Source organism: Podarcis liolepis (assembly GCF_965112155.1).
Source record: "Podarcis liolepis genome assembly, chromosome: 15".
NCBI lineage: Eukaryota > Metazoa > Chordata > Lepidosauria > Squamata > Lacertidae > Podarcis > Podarcis liolepis.
This window is the reverse complement of record NC_139566.1, coordinates 285,207-302,706: the sequence shown is the minus strand read 5'-3', so window position 1 is coordinate 302,706 and position 17,500 is coordinate 285,207. Positions and strand designations below refer to the sequence as shown.

The 17,500-nt window shown below is 54.4% G+C and overlaps 1 protein-coding gene across 1 annotated transcript; it reads left to right on the top strand.

The window, feature by feature from the left end:
- Nucleotides 1-4,883: 4,883 nt before the first annotated feature.
- Nucleotides 4,884-17,475, top strand: CRABP2 (cellular retinoic acid binding protein 2). Its single transcript, XM_083477436.1, has 4 exons — nucleotides 4,884-5,303; nucleotides 12,223-12,401; nucleotides 15,726-15,842; nucleotides 16,356-17,475. The coding sequence occupies exons 1-4, from the start codon at nucleotides 5,234-5,236 to the stop codon at nucleotides 16,404-16,406; spliced, it is 417 nt and encodes a 138-aa protein (XP_083333562.1). The 5' UTR covers nucleotides 4,884-5,233; the 3' UTR covers nucleotides 16,407-17,475.
- Nucleotides 17,476-17,500: the final 25 nt, after the last annotated feature.

Below are 17,500 nucleotides of genomic sequence, written 5' to 3'. Positions count from 1 at the left end.
AAGGTGTGTGTGCGTGTCACGAGTCTCTGGGTGCCAGATGAATCTCGGGTTGCACCCGGGGCCACAGGGGCAGCTGTGATCTGATGGCTCCCTCCCTCCCTGTGTCGTCTGCGCTGGGCTGTGGAAGCTCTGATGTCACTGCAGATTCTTGTGCCCTTTCCAGGCTGCTCCTCCATCTGCTTTTGTGGAGATGATCCCCCATGACTCCGGAGAAAGCAGCAACATCCCTGCCAGCATTACTCAGACACCCTTGTGGTCAGCCCTGCATTCTCTCCTCTGTAGATTATTCCTATTATTGTTCCTATTTTTATTATTAACTCCTTCAGGCTCCGTCATCCCCCTGGGAAAGTCGGAGAGAGCAAACGGCTTATCTCCCCGCCTAGCCCAAAGCGGGATTATTAAATCCACTAGACAGACAAACCTTTCTTACGGCAGCTCACCTGGTGATCTACTTGGGCATGTGGAAACAGGCTGCCCTCTGGGAGGAAGCTGAACAGCCCAGGCAGGCAGCCAGGCTGAGAGACGAGGAGGAGCAGGAGGAGGAACCTGGCTGCTTCGAAGGTTTCCTAAAGGGCAGGTGAGTTAAAATCAAAGCCACCGGCCTTGTCGAAGTCTCCTTCTCCTGTGGCAGAGGGCCCCGGCGGGCTCTTGCTGCCTCCCTTCTCAAGGGGCAAGGGGCCCTGGCGTGGAGAAGGCGGGTAGAGAAGAGTTTCCCCTCCTCTCTGCATGCACAACTTTATTTGTATCCCGCCTGCCATAATTCAGCCCATGCTCAAGGCTGCTTCCATGCATAATAAAGGTAGTCATAAACAATAAACGAAACATCAAACGTGCTCAATTAAATAACAATTTCCACATAAATCATCATAAGATCTAAGATAAAGATACAAGGATTAAGACTGATAATGGCAACGTGTCTGTTCAGCAGCCTCAGCATTTGCAGCTGGAGTCAGTCCGGGCCCCGTCCTCCCAAGCCAGGTGGGAAAAGGCCTGCGAGGCAGGGAGAGGGTCTTCCAAACTCCACAATGGCCAAGATGGTCACTAGAACTGGTGGACATCCACGGACGCTGAATGTTGGCAGATTCAGGGTGGATAAAAGGAAATCCTTCTTCATGCAGCACATCCTTAAACTGTGGAACTCCCTCCCACTGGAGGCAGTGAGGGCCACCAACTTGGGTGACTGTGAAGAGGGCTGGACAAATTCATGGAGGCGAAGGATGTCAGAGGCAGCAATAGATCTGAATACCAGTTGCGGAAACACGCAGGAGGGGAGAGTTGCTCTTGGGCTTGAATCCTGCTTGCAGGCTTCCATGAGCATTTGGTCCCCTTTGGCCTGATCCAGCAGCCGGGTTCTGCTTATGTCCTTGTGGAACCTCCAGGTCCAGAGGCAGTCTATCTCAATCCTAGATTCTTAGGTGCATTTAACCGCTGTGAGATGAGGCTGCTGGGCTCGATGGGCTCCCTTTGGCCTGATCCAGCAGCAGCCAGACTCTTCTCAGTGCGGGAGAAGCACCCTTTCAGGGCTTGATGAGGTTCATCTTCCTGGCAGTACAAAGTGTTTCCATTGTGCTGGAAAATTGCCTTGGGACTCAATATCCAGAACTGGTGTGTGCTAAACTTTGGGACTTGGCAGTGTAACGGAGAAACTGACACACTCCCCTTAAGGCAGCAAGGAAACCCGGTCGTGGCAAACTCCTTGTCAGCAACTTGGAGTGAAGCTATCTCTTTTATTAATTATGAAGATGATGAGACACGCATAGCAAGCAGGTGTGCCCACCTAGGGGACCTATAGAAGTTTCCTTCAAAGACATCACAACATTCGCCTAGAGTTGGGGGCCATGACTTTAAAGAGAAAGTGTCTAGATGAGGGGAAGGAATAGTCCCGCTCTGTTCTGCCTTGGTCAGACCCCAGCTGAAATCCCGGGTCCAGTTCTGGGCACCCCAGTGGAAGAAGGGCGTGGGAGCTGGAAGGAGGGAGGGAGGCTGAGATGATCAAGGGTCTGGAAGGCAAGTGTTGCGAGGAGATGTTGTGGGTGTTTGGCCTGGAGAAGAGAAGTGAAAGGATAGCTGTTTTCAAATATCTCAAGGGCTGCCCCAAGGAAGATGGAAGAAGATTCTTTTCTGCTGCTCCAGGGGGGACGACACAAACCAATGGAATCAAATGACCAGCAGCAAGAATATTATTGGCACAAAAATGGAAGCAAGAAGAATTACTGATGAAAGAAGAATGGTGGATGAAATTGATGGACTATGCAGAACTGGATAAATTAACAGGAAGGATTCGGAACCTGCGGGACCAGAGATTCTTAGAAGACTGGAGTAAATATATGAACTATTTGGAAAGTAAGTGTAATGAACAAATTACGCTAGCAGGATTGCAAGAGGTTTTGTAAGGAGGACTATTTGAAAGATTGCAAGAAAGACTATGAGGAGAACTATTAGTTAATGAAGGATAATAGAGAAATCAAGAAATGCAGAAAAAGTGATAAAGAATGGAAAATCATCAGAGGTGTTGATGGAAGTCTAAAATATTGTATAAGAAGTTATGTTATAAGATTGTTGGAAATGATATGTTAAAAAAACCTAATAAAAATGTGTGTGTTTGTGTGTGTGTGTGTGTGTGTGTGTGTGTGTGTGTGTAATCAAATGACAAGGAAGGAGATTCCAACCAAACATCAGGAAGAACTTCAGTTCGAAGGGGGACTGCATCATTTCTTCAGAAGGTGGAGGACTCTCCCTCCCTGGAGGTTTTTAAGCAGAGGTTGGGGGGCCATCTGTCCTGGGTGATCTGGTTGAGATTCCTGCAATTGCAGGGGTTGGACCCTCGGTGTCTCTTCCAACTCTGCAATTCTTTTCTTCTAAAGGACTGAGCCACCTAAATGGCAGAGGCCCCAAGCAGAAACCCGTTCCTCCTCACCTGTCCCAGAAATTCTGTATCATAATGCATGGGCAATGTGTTTGGTTCCATCAATGCTGTATATGTCATTTTGGAAGATTATTTCTTGCTTTTCTTATGATAAAAGTTATTTAAAAAGGGGGGGGGAGGCCTGATTTTACACAGGTCTCATATCCACCCTGTGACTTCCTCAGATTTTTAATCCCAGGTGTGCCCAGACCTGAAGCTGAAATAATTCCCATTCCTCATAAAGTGGAAATGTCCCAATCCTAGAGAGAAGCCCCTCCCACCATTGTGTCTGGGAGTTTAGCCCGGAGTTCCTGGGCCTCAGGCACGAGTCCAGGAGTCAGCCCTTCCGCAACCTGAATTTTGTAGTCTCAGCAAGTCTGCTTTCTGATTCATGGCTTGGGCTAATTTGACTTCCCTTAATGTAATGTTCTACGTTCGTTAATTGCTTTAAATTTGGGGCGGGGGCACTTTGCTGAATGAGCAACAGTTAGATTAATTGTTGCATCTAAATTAATTCCTCACTCCTGGCACAGAAATCATTTTTTTTCATGTGTATGTAGTTTGCATGTGTGTGTAATCGATAGATGGGGGAAGCGACACACCATCACCTCCACTGAACATTCGAGATTTCAAGATCTATCAACGGAAAGGGGGGGGGGAGTATGAAAACCAGTTTTCTTTCTTTCCCCCATTAATTTCCCGTTTCCCATTGGAAGGACCCTCCGCAGGTTGCGCAAATATGCGGATTGATGCCAGATGTTTGCACTTTTATCATGTGCAAAGCAACTGAGAAGATTTCTGCTTTTTCTGAAATGGGGAGGGGGAGCTGGCCCTTATAGATTTTGATTTTAATTGCTCTTGCACATATATTTTACCGTTCTCGCCCAGAAGTCCATGGTTTCCTGCCTCCTCATTTAACTCATCGCAACAACCCTGTGAGGTAAGTTAGAGGCAGGGACCGTGGGGCTCAAGGTCACACCAAGTGGAGATTTGAACCCACATCTCCCAGGTCCTAGTCTGACCCTCTAGCCATTGCCCCCCCCCCCGTCTCCCTGCAGGTGGGCTTCCTGAAGAGGAAGCGCATCTGAGCCTAAATCTGATATGCATATCCCAGAGCAGCTGACAAATGTGGTGGATAAGAAAGTTGCTGCCCTATGGATTTACATTCTAAGAAGACATGGCAGAAAAGGAAAAGGGATTTGGAGGGAGGAGGAAAAGGAAACCCGGGCACTATTTATTCACTTTCTTTGGCTGCGTATGCACCATACAGTTAAAGCACAGTCCCCCCCCCCCCAGCAAAGAACCACAGGGACTGTAGTTTAATCCATAAAGAGATACGATGTCAGCACCTTGATCTGTGATACCTGCATTTCAGGGGGTGGACTAGATGACTCACGAGGTCCCTTCCACTCCTACAATTCTATGGCGCCCCCGGAGGACCTGCTCCAGATTTGCAGCCACATGGACCCCCACCCCTTTGTCCTGGCTTCATTCCGTGGTCTTCCCCTCTCCACCCACGAGACTAGATCCACTTTGCCAGCAGGGGCCAACCGGGCCCTGGTCGTAGAATCGTAGAACCGCAGAGTTGGCACTTGGCAGGGACCCCCAAGGGCCATCTAGCCCAACCCCTTGCCGTGCAGAAATCGCGGTCATCTTCCTTTTCCAGAAACAGGCCCCGTCAAAACAGATGCCTTAGACGCTATTTATTCTGGAAGCCGATGCCGAGGGTGCGGGAGCGCAGAGAGTTCGCTAAAGTTCAGAAGGCGGAGTCCAGCCTCGCCCTCCAGCTTCCTAGGGAGAGACCTCGCAGGCAGCCCGGTAGCAGCCCAGCAGCCCCGGCCCAAGAGAAGGGGGGAACCGGGCTTTGGGGAGGGCTGTTCCCCTCCTGCTGTGGGGCAGGGTCAGTCAGCGGGACCCAGGTGGGTCTGGGAAGGGGCGGGGCAGTGGAGGGGGTGGGATCATGTTGCTCCGGCTCCCCCCCTCCCCTAGGCATGGTTGGGGCAGAGAGGGAGGGACCAGGCAGAGGCGAGGAGGGAGAAAAGGCTCCGAAGGGGAAGCGAGAGAGACCGAGCAGCGCAGGACCCGCGTCGCTCTCTTTCATTCGCACCATCCCTCCATCCCTCCATCCTTTCTCTGCGGGAGCAAAACTCCGCGCGGGAGGGCCTCGATCCGCAGGAGAGGCGACGCAGGAGCAGCAGCAGCGCCCTTGCTTCTGGCTCCGGAGGCTGCTCGCTTCCTCCGAGGGAGCCGAGAGTCCCACCTGCGCGCCGCGCCTCCCTCTCCGCCTGCCGGCCGGTCTCCCGACGCTGCTGCCGCTCCCGCCCCAAAATGCCCAACTTCTCCGGCAACTGGAAGATGAAGAGCTCGGAGAACTTCGAGGAGCTGCTGAAGACTCTGGGTGAGTCTGGCGCCCGAGGAGGAGGAGGCTTATTTCTGGGAAGGGCTGAGTCCAGCGCCTAAGAAATAGCCGATGACGCAGCGCTGCTCCTGCGAAAGCGGCTCTATTTTCCCTCTATATTTAGACCCCTGTCTGGATGCGTCCCCCCCCCCCCCGGCAGGGGCGCGCGCGGAGGCCACCCTGGGAGGAGGGCTCCCCCTCCTTTAACAGAGTGGGGCTTTCCGGATGGCTCCAATATTTGGATCCGGGCGTATGTGGAGTGGGAGCCGCCTTCTGGATTCCTGCATCTCAGCGGGCTGGACTGGATGACCCCAGGGGTCCCTTCCAGCTCTGCAGCCTTAAAACCTGCTGTTTTCCGATAACCTGGGGGGCGGGAACAAGCTGGAGAGATAGAAGGGGTCTGGCGCGCCCGTGGCTCCTGCTTTCTGAAGGATGTGGGGCTGTTGGGGGTCGGGCGCCTGAGGTTCCCAATGTGCAGCCTTGGAGGATATGTTTGGGGTGGGGGAGAGAAGGGGGTGCAGTTGGGAGCCTTAATTTGCATGCAGGGGGAGAACCTGCAGACCCGCGTCTTCCCATTTCGGAGTTTCAGCGTGTTCACGCGTGTTTAGAAGAACGCACCCGCCTCCGCCTCCGTGTTCCCCTCCGTCACCCCAGAAGCAAAGTTTGGTGCTGGAGCGATCGCCCTGCGGGTGCGTCTGGGGTTCCGCTTCTTGCGGGAAGGAGAAGCCACCGGATTTTGTAACGTGTGAACAGCTGTAAGGACCACCCTGGTGGGTCAGGCGAGGGCGGCTCCTCTCCTGCCAGCCTAGGCGGATGGACCGGGGAGCGCTGGTGGGCTTCGACCCAGTGGAATTGAACCCCACTTAGCGGGGGGGGGGGCGTGGCGGGAGGCAGGAGGTCCCCTCCTCGACTGTGTCTCTCACAGGAACGGCAACCCCGGTTTATCCTCACGACAGCCCCGCGAGGGAGGGAAGCGCGGCGGAGAATTTGCATTGCCACTCGGGAGGAGTTTGCCATTTGGGGACCCATGAAACACCAGGCTAGAAAGCGCGCCCCCCCGCCCCTCTGGGCAATTCTATTAGAGAAAGGGGCTTTTTTAGAGCTGCTGCCCCCCTCCCACTGTGCAACCATGGTAGGTCTTTCCTTTTCGACAATGGCTCTGCAGGAGACCCATATATTACCCTTTTGTATAGAGAATTGAGGGGAGAGGCATCCATCCCCTGCCATTAGTCTTGATAGCTCTGGTGGAGCCCCCAGGGTCAGGAGCAGTCTAGCTCAGACTGCTAATCCAAAGTAGCAGGCAGGGCAAGCAGGATGCTGGGCTAAATGAGCCCCCCCTCCTTTTTAGCACGGCTCCTCCCTGCCCCCACCATTTCAGCACTTGTTTAAGTTTTGCAGCAGGAATTTCACAATCCATGTTTGTTTGTTCTTAAGGCTAACCAACCATTTGTTTTATTTAAAAATGAGATTTTAATTTGATGGGTTCAGGCGAACTGACCGTCTGGGCCTTTCCTAGGATTCCACCCCTGCCCCCCCCCATAAAATCCTCATAATCCCATTTTGCCTGTCCTCTGACGGGGCCGGCTGAGTCACCCCTGGATGCCTCTGGAAGGGTTTGGAAGCCACATCCAGAACCAGGAGGGAAACTCAGGACTCAGAGGGGGAAATGGCAGATCCCTGGAAGCGGTTGTGTGTGCAAAGGCCTCGGCCCTTTTGGCATTGCCTGAGAGCCTTCTGGGTCTTCTGGGCGCCTCGTGGCAGGATTGCAACCTTGCAGAATTGTGAAGACCCCACTACCCAGCCAGTCTCCTGCTGGACAGGATCCACAGTGGGGCAGGGCAGTTCTGGCCAATGCACCTTCTCAGGGGTGGCTTCCCCCTGCCCCCCACCCCCACAAAAGGCACGTTGTAGCCCCTTTAGAGGGCACCTCCTGAAAACAAAAAGGTTGCTGTGAACATAAGAACAGCTTGCCGGATCAGGCCCCTGGTCCCTCTAGCCCAGATTGCTGCCCTCACAGGGGCTGAAAAGTTGCCTGTGGGAAATCGGCAAGTAGTTCCTTCCAACTGGGATTATTCAGAAGCATTACAGAACATCACCATCCTATGGCGAGGGCAAGGAGCTGCTTTTGGCCGGTTGAGGAGGTTGGAGTCTCTACACCTCAGCAGGAGCTTGAGCTGCGCCCCCAAATCCCTCGGGGGAACACATAGGTCCCTGGAAGCCAGCGCTCTGAAGCCGGAAGCAAGGAAGCCAAGATTGGAGTTGGAGAGGAAAGAATTCCTAGTTCTGTCCCAGTGAGTTGGAGATTCAGAAATCCACTTTGTCTCTGCAGGAGAAACAGACAAAGGAGAGGGATCTCCTCCCAGGATGGGATCAGGAGTTTGGCAGCCCCAGGTGTATCTGTCTAGTGTTTGAGGACAGGTCAGAAAGGTGGTCTCAGAAGCTTGGAGGTTCTTCTTTCTTTCTCTCTCTCTCTCTCTCTCCCTCCCCATCTCCTTTGCAGGGGGTGGGCTGGATGACCCTCGGGAGTCCCTTCCAGCTCCATAATTCTATGATTCTTTCTCCCCATGGCTTAGTGTAAGACAGGGGTAGGCAAACTAAGGCCCAGGGGCTGGATCTGACCCAATCGCCTTTTCAGTCTGGCCTGCAGACAGTCTGGTAATCAGCGTGCTTTTACATGAGTAGAATGTGTCTTTTATTTAAAATGCATCTCTGGGTTATTTGTGGGGCATAGGAATTCGTTCATTTCCCCGCAAAAAATATAGTCCGGCCCACCACAAGGTCTGAGGAACAGTGGACTGGCCCCCTGCTGAAAAAGGTTGCTGACCCCTCGTGTAAGCTGAGCTGCACCCCAGCATTTCCAACAGAAGGAGGTCCCGGGTGCAACTTTCGCTGGCAGCATCTCCAGGTAGGGCTGGGAACCTGCCTAAGAACCTGCAGAGAAGGCACTGCTGCCAGTCTGTGCAGGCAATAGCAGCCTAGATGGCGTGACTTCAATATAGCTTCTTATGCCCCCATTTAAAATGGAACATAATGATCTGGAACCATAAGGACAAGGACCTTCATTTCTGAGTGGCAGGGCACCCGCTGTCTTTGCAGGCGGCCCCGGGTTCAACCTCAGAAAGGCCTGGGGAGAATAAACTCTTCCCGAAACCCTGGACACCCGCTGCTGCCAGCCAGTGTAGACAGTGCTGAGCTGGATGGGCTGATTTCGTACGACTCTGTTTCCTTTGCTCCTGCGACTGGATCGGTCTGCTCCCGAGGAGTTGGTGGAGGGCCTCATCCAGGCCACGTGCCAGGAGTGGCCCGTGCTCTGAGCTGGCCCCGGGGCAGGCCGCTCTTGCATCCCGCCTGCGATGGAGGCCTGCACACCGCTGGGTTCCCTGGCCTTTGGCTCTGGGCGCCGCAATGACAAATTCCTCCTGAAATAACCTCTCCCCACCCCAGCGGAGAAGGAGGAGCGGGGCAGGCTTGGCCTCCCCTCCTGCCGCTCTCCTAATAATAATGCCCGATGGGGGCCGGGCATGACGAAGGGGCCGCGACTGCTGACCCCTGGCGCTCCCTGCCATCTGCCAGGCAGGAGGTTGCGCCCACCGCTGGGGGTGGGGAGGTGGCGACAGGCAAGTCGGAGGAGCCTGGGTGTGATTGTCTTTTGAAGCAGCCCCCTGGGATCCAGCCCAGGGAGGCAGCTTAAGGAGGGGGGCTGGGGGGCTCCTACCCGGCCCCCAACTCCACAGGACAGCAGATCCAAGGCCTTCCCTCCCCTTCTGCCTCTCTGCAACCCTCTCCCAGCTGAGCCAAGGCAGCCCAGCTGGGAACAGGGAAGGGCTCTCCTGGCGCAGCGGTGGGGTGGCTGCTTGGCATGCAGAAGGTCCCGGGTTCGACCCCCTCCGTTTTCTACCCCTGCCCAAGACCCTGGAGAGTTGCTGCCAGTCAGGGGGTGGAGGGGAGGCACAGGCTGCGGTGGGGATGCTCAGATGTGCTTCTGGGTAGCAATACACAGAATCCTAGAAGGGTTGAGTTGGAAGGGACCCCATGGGGTCATCCAGTCCAGCCCCCTGCAATGCAGGAATCGCAGCTGAAGCATCCCTGACCGATGGCCATCCCACCTCGGCTTCGAAGCCTAGCTTGGGTGTGTATCCCTCGCATCCACGAGGCCTAGAAACCTTTAGAATCGAGAGCCTGTGTGTTCGCGTGCCAACAACTGACCTGAATTGCATCTGCAGTGTGGGCTTCAATCTTGGCAGGCGTGAATGAGTGAAAAGTTTAAATCTTTCCATCTCGCTCTGGCTGATGCCATCCTACCTCTCTTGGAAAATCCCTCCGGCTGCATTAGCGGCAGAGATTCCCTTTCCGCCCCCAGCCTCTTTCTCCGGGAACAATAGAGAGAGAGAGAGAGAGAGAGAGAGAATGGATCTGCCTCGCTCGCTCCTTTCCGAGCTCCAGAGACCACCTTGAGGCCCCGTAACTGAAACCCGCTTGGCATGCAATGCTCTAAGCAGGACTTGGGGGGAGGACGAGGCCCTCAAAATCGAGGGGAAGAAAGTGGGGCAACACCTCTCCCCACCCCCCACCCCGCGAGGGAGGCGAATTCCAATCCACCAATTTATTAGTATTTTTCATTTTTTCGTTTTCTCGCCAGGAAAACCTCCTTTCCCTCCCCTCCGATCTCCCTGCGCTGGTCACAGCAAATACTTTCCAGGTTAGGGGGCTTGTGCAACATACTTTGGGATAATTATCACATGCTTATATTTCACTCCTCAGCCCGCCCGCCCCCCCCCCTTTCCCCCATATCTGAATTATTCGGGCAGAAAGGCTCAGATGTTGGGGAGGGGGAAGCGGGAATCAGCCGGCATGGGGAGGGGGCTGGAATGAGGAAACCGATTTGAGGAGGGGGAGACCTTGGCTGCCAAAGCATTGTTAAATCTCACTCTCTTTTTCCCCACGGAGTAATGGGGCCTGGCTCTCCACCTCGGAGCTGCGTTTTATGGGCATTTTAGCAGCGCAAAGAGGGGGGCTGCTCTCTCTCATTCTCTTTCTCACTGCTTAGAAAGGGCCTGGGACCCCAGGGGGTCATCCAGTCCAACCCCCTGCAATGCAAGAATCCCAACTAAAGCATCCCTGGCGGTGGGCCGCCCTCTAACCCTCAGTCATAGGAGGGTCACGGAGAGGCAGGGCTCCAGGTCCTTCAAAGCTGGTTTTTATTGGAGCAGGGCAAAGATTTCTCTTCCCTACCAACCTCACCAGTTGCACAACGGCCTGCCAGTGGCTGCAAGAACACAAGAGCCCAGCTGCTTTCCCAGGAGAAAGGGGGCCCATCTATTCTTGCCTCCTCTTCTCACGGCGGCCAAGCAGATGCCTCTCCTGGGAAACCCGCAAGCAGGATTCGAGGACAAGAAGCCTGGCTAGTAGCTGTCAATTGTCTTATTCTCCTCAGATTTGTCTAACCGTCCCAGTTGGTGCCCATCTATGCCTCCTGCGGGAGGGAGTTCCATAGATCAACTCGGCAATGTGTGACAAAGAACTTTCTTTTCTGTGTCTTGTGCCTCCCAACATTCAGCACCACTGCATGTTCACCCCTTCTAGCAAGAGGAGAGAGGGCGGAAAACTTTTATCCCTCCACTCTCTCCGTGAGAAAACTTTCCTCTCTGCACTCCAGGTCTGGCAACCCCACATGCCAATTTATTTTCCTTTTTAAAAAATCCTTTCTAACACCAGGCAGTCTCTCTCTCCCCCCTCCCCCTCTCTCTTCATGAGGGCCTTACCCCTGCCACTCCCCTAATAAAATTACAATCTCTGTTCACATCTTGTAATCAGTCTTCGAAAAGGGAAATTTGGCACCGCCTGGACCCTGGAACGCCTCTGGGCTGTGCAATAATATTTCCCTTTGCAATAATTGTTCCCAGAGGCAGGCAGGGAGATGGCTCCCATTTCTCTCTCTCTCCCTGAAAGGGTGAGTTTTCCTACAGCTGCGCCACCTCTGCAGCAGGCAGAACCAGGAAAACAAAGGACTGACTTTGGCTCATTTTTTTCCAAGAGCCTGAATTTGACAATCGGAGCAAAACTCTGAATGACCCATTAATTCATACAAGCGCCCTCATCTGCCAATTGCAGGTGCGGTCCTGTGGGTGGTGTAGCCCCATGGGGTTTCAGTGGGGCTACGCCAGTGTAAGCCGATGGAGCCTCTTTTTCCCACGGCGCTTACACTGCTGAGCCATCTCCTTCCTCGCCCGTCTGTTGCACAATTGCACACTTGTGCAAGGTTGTTGTGTCAACGCTGCCTCTGCATGCGTCTCTCTCTCTCTCTCTCTCTCTCTCTCTCTCTCTCTCTCTGGAAAGCTGTTGCGATGAGACATGGCTGTGGGTGCAAGACTGACTTCCTAGTGACTCAGTCTGACCCAGGAAAATCACAGAAGAAGCAGGCGCACCCAAAATACCCTAAATGTCAGCTGAGTCTGCCTTCCCCAGAGATGGGGGCCAAATTGTGTGCGTTTCAGGAGGGGCTGCCTGTCTGCCTCCTTCTGATTCTGCCCCCCAAGGCCCTGAGTGCTGCTCTTTCCCACAGCCCCCCAAGGAGGGGTTCCCCCCTGAAATTCAATGGGGAGAAAGGAAGAACGGAAAGCAAGGGGGTGGGTGAGGTCCCTTTCCATCCATGCTGTTGAGTTTCCAACGCTCCTGTCTTGGGTGCTCCCCCCCCCCCCGGCTTGATCCAGCTGCAGGGCTCTTCTGACGTTCTTGTGGAACCTCCAAGTGCAGAGGCAGTCTATCTGAGTTCCTAAGTTCATAGGGGCATTTGGCCGCTGGTGAGAAGAGCAGGCTGGGCCAGGTGGGCCCCCTTTGGCCTGATCCATCTGTCAGGCTCTCCTTATGTTCTGCCTCCACCTGCCTTCTCCTCACTCCCTGTTGCCTTGTCTTGTTGCAGGTGTCAATGTCATGCTCCGCAAGATCGCTGTGGCTGCCGCCTCCAAGCCGGCCGTGGAGATCAAGCAGGACGGGGAGTCCTTCTACATCAAGACCTCGACCACCGTCCGCACCACCGAGATCAGCTTCAAGATTGGGGAAGAGTTCGAGGAGCAGACGGTGGACGGGAGACCCTGCAAGGTGAGGGGCAGGGAGGGGAGAGGGGGGGTCCAGGGGGGGCTGGTGATCCTGCGCTCCAGGCCTGCAGGCCACCCTCTGTCACCCAAGGGAGAAACAGAACTTAAGACAGAGATCGCAAGGTGGGGGGGAGGTGAGCATCAATTCTCTTCCTTGGTGGGTCAAAACTGGGCTGGATCTGCTTCCCTCCAGCTCCTTTGCTTGACGTCGGCCTTTGGGCCTCAGCAGCCGATACCAGAAGTGCAGGAAGCTCCCTTTGGCCTCGTCACTTTGGGTGCATTTAGCTCAGTGTTGTCTACACTGGCCGGCAGCAGCTGTCCAGGGTTCGAGGAAGAGGCTTTCCCCCCAGACCTCCCTGGAGATGGAACCTGGGACCTGGCCCATGCAAAGCAGGGACTCTCCAAATGAGCGACAGTGTGTTTACAAATAAAACCAGATTCCAGTCCTCCTGGTTCAGGATGGATTAAATTGGGGCCATAAGGATGACTTTCTGAGGGTATGAGCTGTGTGACACGGGAACAGACTCCCTGGGAGGTGGCGGGCTCTCCAGCCTTGAAGGTTTTTAAGTTGGGTGCCACCTGTCAGCGATTCTTTAGCCGTGATGCAGGGGGCTGGACTAGATGACCCTTGGGGTCCCTCTCAACTTGACAATCCCATGAGTCTCTGAAACTGTATTGTGCCATTGGCTCATGTAGCTCAGCACTGGCTGGCAGCAGCTCTCTGTGGTTTCAGTCTTGGGATATTTCCCTCCCTGCAAACACCATCTGGGATTGAAGCTGGGATCTTCTGCCAGCAAAGTAGGGTCTCTCTCCCTGAGCTGTAACCCTCCTCCTTTGCCTCTTGGATGCCCAAATCCCCACCCTGCCCTCTCTTGGATGGATCCTGGCTTTGCAAGGGGGGTCCTTTGGGGCTGCCCTAACTCCCGTGTCCAATATTTCTTGGCAAGCCTTTTCTTCCCAGCTGGGCTTTGGCCTGGGAATGGTGGGAGGAGGGCCCTGAACTTTGCTGCACAAAGCAAGGGGGAGGAGCCCCCAGCCCCCTCCCCCAGTTGCTGCATTTCCCCCATGGGGGTCCGGTGGGGTCCTTTGTGGTCCTGTCCTCTGGCCCCTCTGAGCAATGCCCTTGGAGGTTGCTTCAGCAAGGGAGCTCCTTGGGGATCTGAAAGCAAAACTGTCAGCATCGTAATGCCATGATACAAATGTGTGACCGCATTTGGAAAGCTGTACCGCTCACCTCGAAAAGGATATTGCACAATTGGAAAAGGTTCAGAAAAGGGCAAGCGAAACGATGGAGACCCTTCCCTGTGAAGGAAGGCTGCAGCGTTCGGGACTTTCTAGTTTGGAGAACCTTTTTAGTTTGGTGAAAAGGTGTGAGAGGCAGCCTGATAGAAATTTATAACGTTATGTCTGGCATGGAGAAAGGGAGAGAGAGGAGGTTTTTTTTCACTCTCTCCCTAAGACCCTGTCCCTACCATCTGCACGCATGTGCCCCCCCCACCTCTCCTTTGGGAAGGAGCCTCTGCAGATGTGAGCCACAATCCACACCCACCCCATCCTTCCTTACGAAATACTACAAAGAATCACAGAATGGCAGGGCTAAGTATCGGCTGAAGCTTCCCTGGCAGAGGCCAGCTGACCTCTGCTTCAAAGTCTCCAGCGAAGGAGAGACCACCACCTTCCCAGGCAGACCACCCCACAGGCAAGCAGCTCTTACCCTGAAAAGTTCTCCCTGTTCTTTAGCTGGAATCGCCTTTCTTGCTATTTGAAGCCACGGGTTCGAGTCCTCCCTTCTGGAGCAGCAGAAAACAAACATCACGGCCTTTTATATATTTGAAGGTGGCTGTGAGATCCCCTCTTCCTCTCCTGTTTGTCATGCCAGGCACTCCAAACTCCCTCAACTGTTAGGCACATTGACGCATTTCTTCCCAGTGTGGTGTAGTGGTTCAGAGCGGTAGTCTCGTAATCTGGTGAACCGGGTTCGTGTCTCCGCTCCTCCACCTGCAGCTGCTGGGTGACCTTGGGCCAGTCACACTTCTTTGAAGTCTCTCAGCCCCACTCACCTCACAGAGTGTTGGTTGTGGGGGAGGAAGGGAAAGGAGGGAAAGGAGATTGTTAGCCGCTTTGAGACTCCTTAAAAGGTAAAGGGACCCCTGACCATTAGGTCCAGTCGTGGCCGACTCTGGGGTTGCGGTGCTCATCTCGCTTTATTGGCCGAGGGAGCCAGCGTACAGCTTCCGGGTCATGTGGCCAGCAGGACTAAGCCGCTTCTGGCAAACCAGAGCAGCGCACAGAAACGCCATTTACCTTCCTGCCGGAGTGGTACCTATTTATCTACTTGCACTTTGACGTGCTTTTGAACTGCTAGGTTGGCAGGAGGAGGGACTGAGCAGCAGGAGCTCACCCCGTCATGGATTCAAACCGCCAACCTTAAGGGAGTGAAAGGCGGGATATCAAGTCCAAACTCTTCTTCTTCCTGCCAACCAGCTTGGGTCTGAGCAGCCTTACTGGGCCTCTGCACTTTGGGCCCAGTTGCCTTGGAGCAAACTTGTTTTCTGCTGCTCTGCTGGGCTGGACCTGAAGCAACAGATTCAAATGGCAAGAAAGGAGACTCTGACTACAACCTGGGAAGAACTGTCTGGTGGTGAGATCCATTTGGCAGCGGAGTGGATACGACCTCGGAAGGTGGCGGACTCTCCTTTGTCTGAGGCTTTTAAGCAGATGTGGGGTGGCGCCTGTCCCATGTGCTTGAGCTGAGATCCCTGCGTTGCAGGGGGTTGGCTAGATGACCCCTGGGAGTCTCTCCCAACTCTACAATTCCGTGATTTCTCTAACCAGGATGTCGTGTTCTCCTTGGCAACAGCTCTTACATGCACCTCTCCATTTATTTATTTATTTGCCAGAGGGAAGGAGGGCGATATTCTGACCTCTGAGCCATTGCATCTTGAGCCTCCGCTCCTTTTCATCAGGGCTCCCAAGGCAGCAGGTCGGCTCCCCTTTATCGATAATAAATGCTGAGAACCATGACGGAGATGATTTAGATCCCCAAAGGACTTGGGGGCTGCCAGCTCCCTTTTTCCACCAGCTGCCCCCCTTCCCCTTCCTGGCCAGCCCTTTGGAGATGATGGATGGAGCTGTCAGCCTAAATTGGGTGGGGGGAGCCCGTTGCCCTCCTCCAGCTCCGGCTGCCTGCCGAGTGACAAATGAGCGCCTTTTGGGGGCAGAGGTGGGGGTTTGGATGGGGAGGGGGTCAGCCCTTTGTCGGCTGCTGGCAGGCTCCACATCTCACTGGCTGGGGGGCTCTTCCTCCTCCCCTTTGTTCTCTCCACAGAGTTTGGCCAAGTGGGAAAGCAACAACAAGATGGTCTGTGAGCAGCGATTGCTGAAAGGCGACGGCCCCAAGACAGGCTGGACCAGGGAGATGACCAACGATGGGGAGCTCATTCTGGTAAGGGAGCCTCCCTCCCTCCCACCCTATTCCTGTCCCACCCCAGGTCCACACACACACCCCTTGCAGTTTAGGACACTTGAGAAGGGACACAGGAAAGTGCTTGGCTCCATTTTCTTGACACTTCCTGGCAAGGTTTATTTGGAGATGTTGTCGGTGAGGATGGAGCCAGGGGCCTTCTGCATGCCAAGCAGGGGCTCCGTCACTGGGCTAGACCCCCTTGTGCCTCCTTTGACTTGGAAATGAGGAAATGAGGAACGGGCCCCTGCAAGTCTTCCTCAGCCCATGAATTTGGTTTCCAGAACTGATAGCCAGGTGTGCTGCCTCTCCCCCCACCCAGAGTGAGGCACACAGTCTGTTTCAGGTGGGGTCAGGATGGGGCTGAACACCTTCCCCCCATTTTGCCATCTCCCCGCCAACACCTTCAGGAGGACTGTTGGCAGGATACACCCCTTCTCTCTGGTGTGCCCGTTTTCCCTCTCCTTGATTTCCTCTTTCTTTGTTTTTTCCCAGACCATGATGGCCGACGATGTCGTCTGCACAAGGATTTACGTCCGGGAGTGAGCTAGGCCTGCTTGTGGGGTGGTGGTTGGATTTGGGGAGGCAGGGGCAGCAGGGTCCAATGGGCAGGGATCTTCCACTCTGGGTCACGGCAGCCCCACCCCCCATGCCTGCTCTCCCCATCACCCTTTCGCTCTCTGCCCATGCTCAGAGGGTGCTACATGCAGAAAGACTTAAGCAGATCAGCTGGCTCTTCATCACATTCCCTCCGGCCTGAGAGGGGGCAGGGGGCGGATAAAGCAGGCTCTGTCCTTGCGATGCCCCCCCGCCCCATCAGAGCAGCCTCCCCCCCCCTTCTTCCAGTCTCTTCTGGGGTCCAGCCTCCCTTTTGTCTGCTAAGGGTCCATGACCCCCACCCCTTCCACCCTGCCGCCCTCGGGATTGCAGACAGAGAATCCCCTTGTTTCAGAATCTGGTCGTGGGATTTGGGATCAGACTGGGGGGAGGTGTGTGCGTGCCAGAGTCCCCCTAGCACTGACCTCTCTTTTCCTCCCTCCTGTGGGCACTAGATGGGATGGGGGGCACAACCCAGTCTCCCCACCCCTGCACCTCCCAAGGAAATCCCTGCATTGCTGGGGATTGGGCTGGATGACCCCCGGAGCCCCCTTCCACCTCTGCTCTGCAAGGCTGCCATTTTCCTGGGCCCCCTGATGCAACCCCTGCATTCTGAGCCCCCTCCTGCTCAGCATCTTGGGAAAGGGAACTCAAACCAAACAGGCTGTCCAGGTTTCCATTTCATTTCAGGCCGAGCATCTTGACGGCCAGGCCTGCCCTCTGGGCCACCGGATCTCGTTAGCGTCAAAGGTGTAATTTAGCTGAGTGTCACCTACCAAATTGAGGTGCCTTCTTACCTCTGGACCTTCTGTGTTAATTGCTAGGATTTTTAAAAAGTATTTATTTGCTACCCTTGTACTAACAAAAGAAGAAGAAAAAGGATATAACCACTTCCTCCCTCCCCAAAAACAACCCCCCCACCCCACCTCTCTGTGTGAGCACTGGGTCTCTTGTTCAAAAGCCACCTCTTTGATGTTTGCCTTCCTTCCTAATAAATGTCTCATTAAAAAAGTGTCTACATTTTTGTCTGCCTTGCCCTTTTT

What these genes read in the sequence shown, in the direction of transcription:
- CRABP2 (XM_083477436.1), top strand. Translation starts at nt 5,234, where the DNA reads ATGCCCAACTTCTCCGGCAACTGGAAGATGAAGAGCTCGGAGAACTTC. An exon ending in GGAGCTGCTGAAGACTCTGG is followed by an intron (nt 5,304 to 12,222) that starts GTGAGTCTGGCG and finishes GTCTTGTTGCAG; the next exon opens with GTGTCAATGTCATGCTCCGC. An exon ending in ACGATGGGGAGCTCATTCTG is followed by an intron (nt 15,843 to 16,355) that starts GTAAGGGAGCCT and finishes GTTTTTTCCCAG; the next exon opens with ACCATGATGGCCGACGATGT.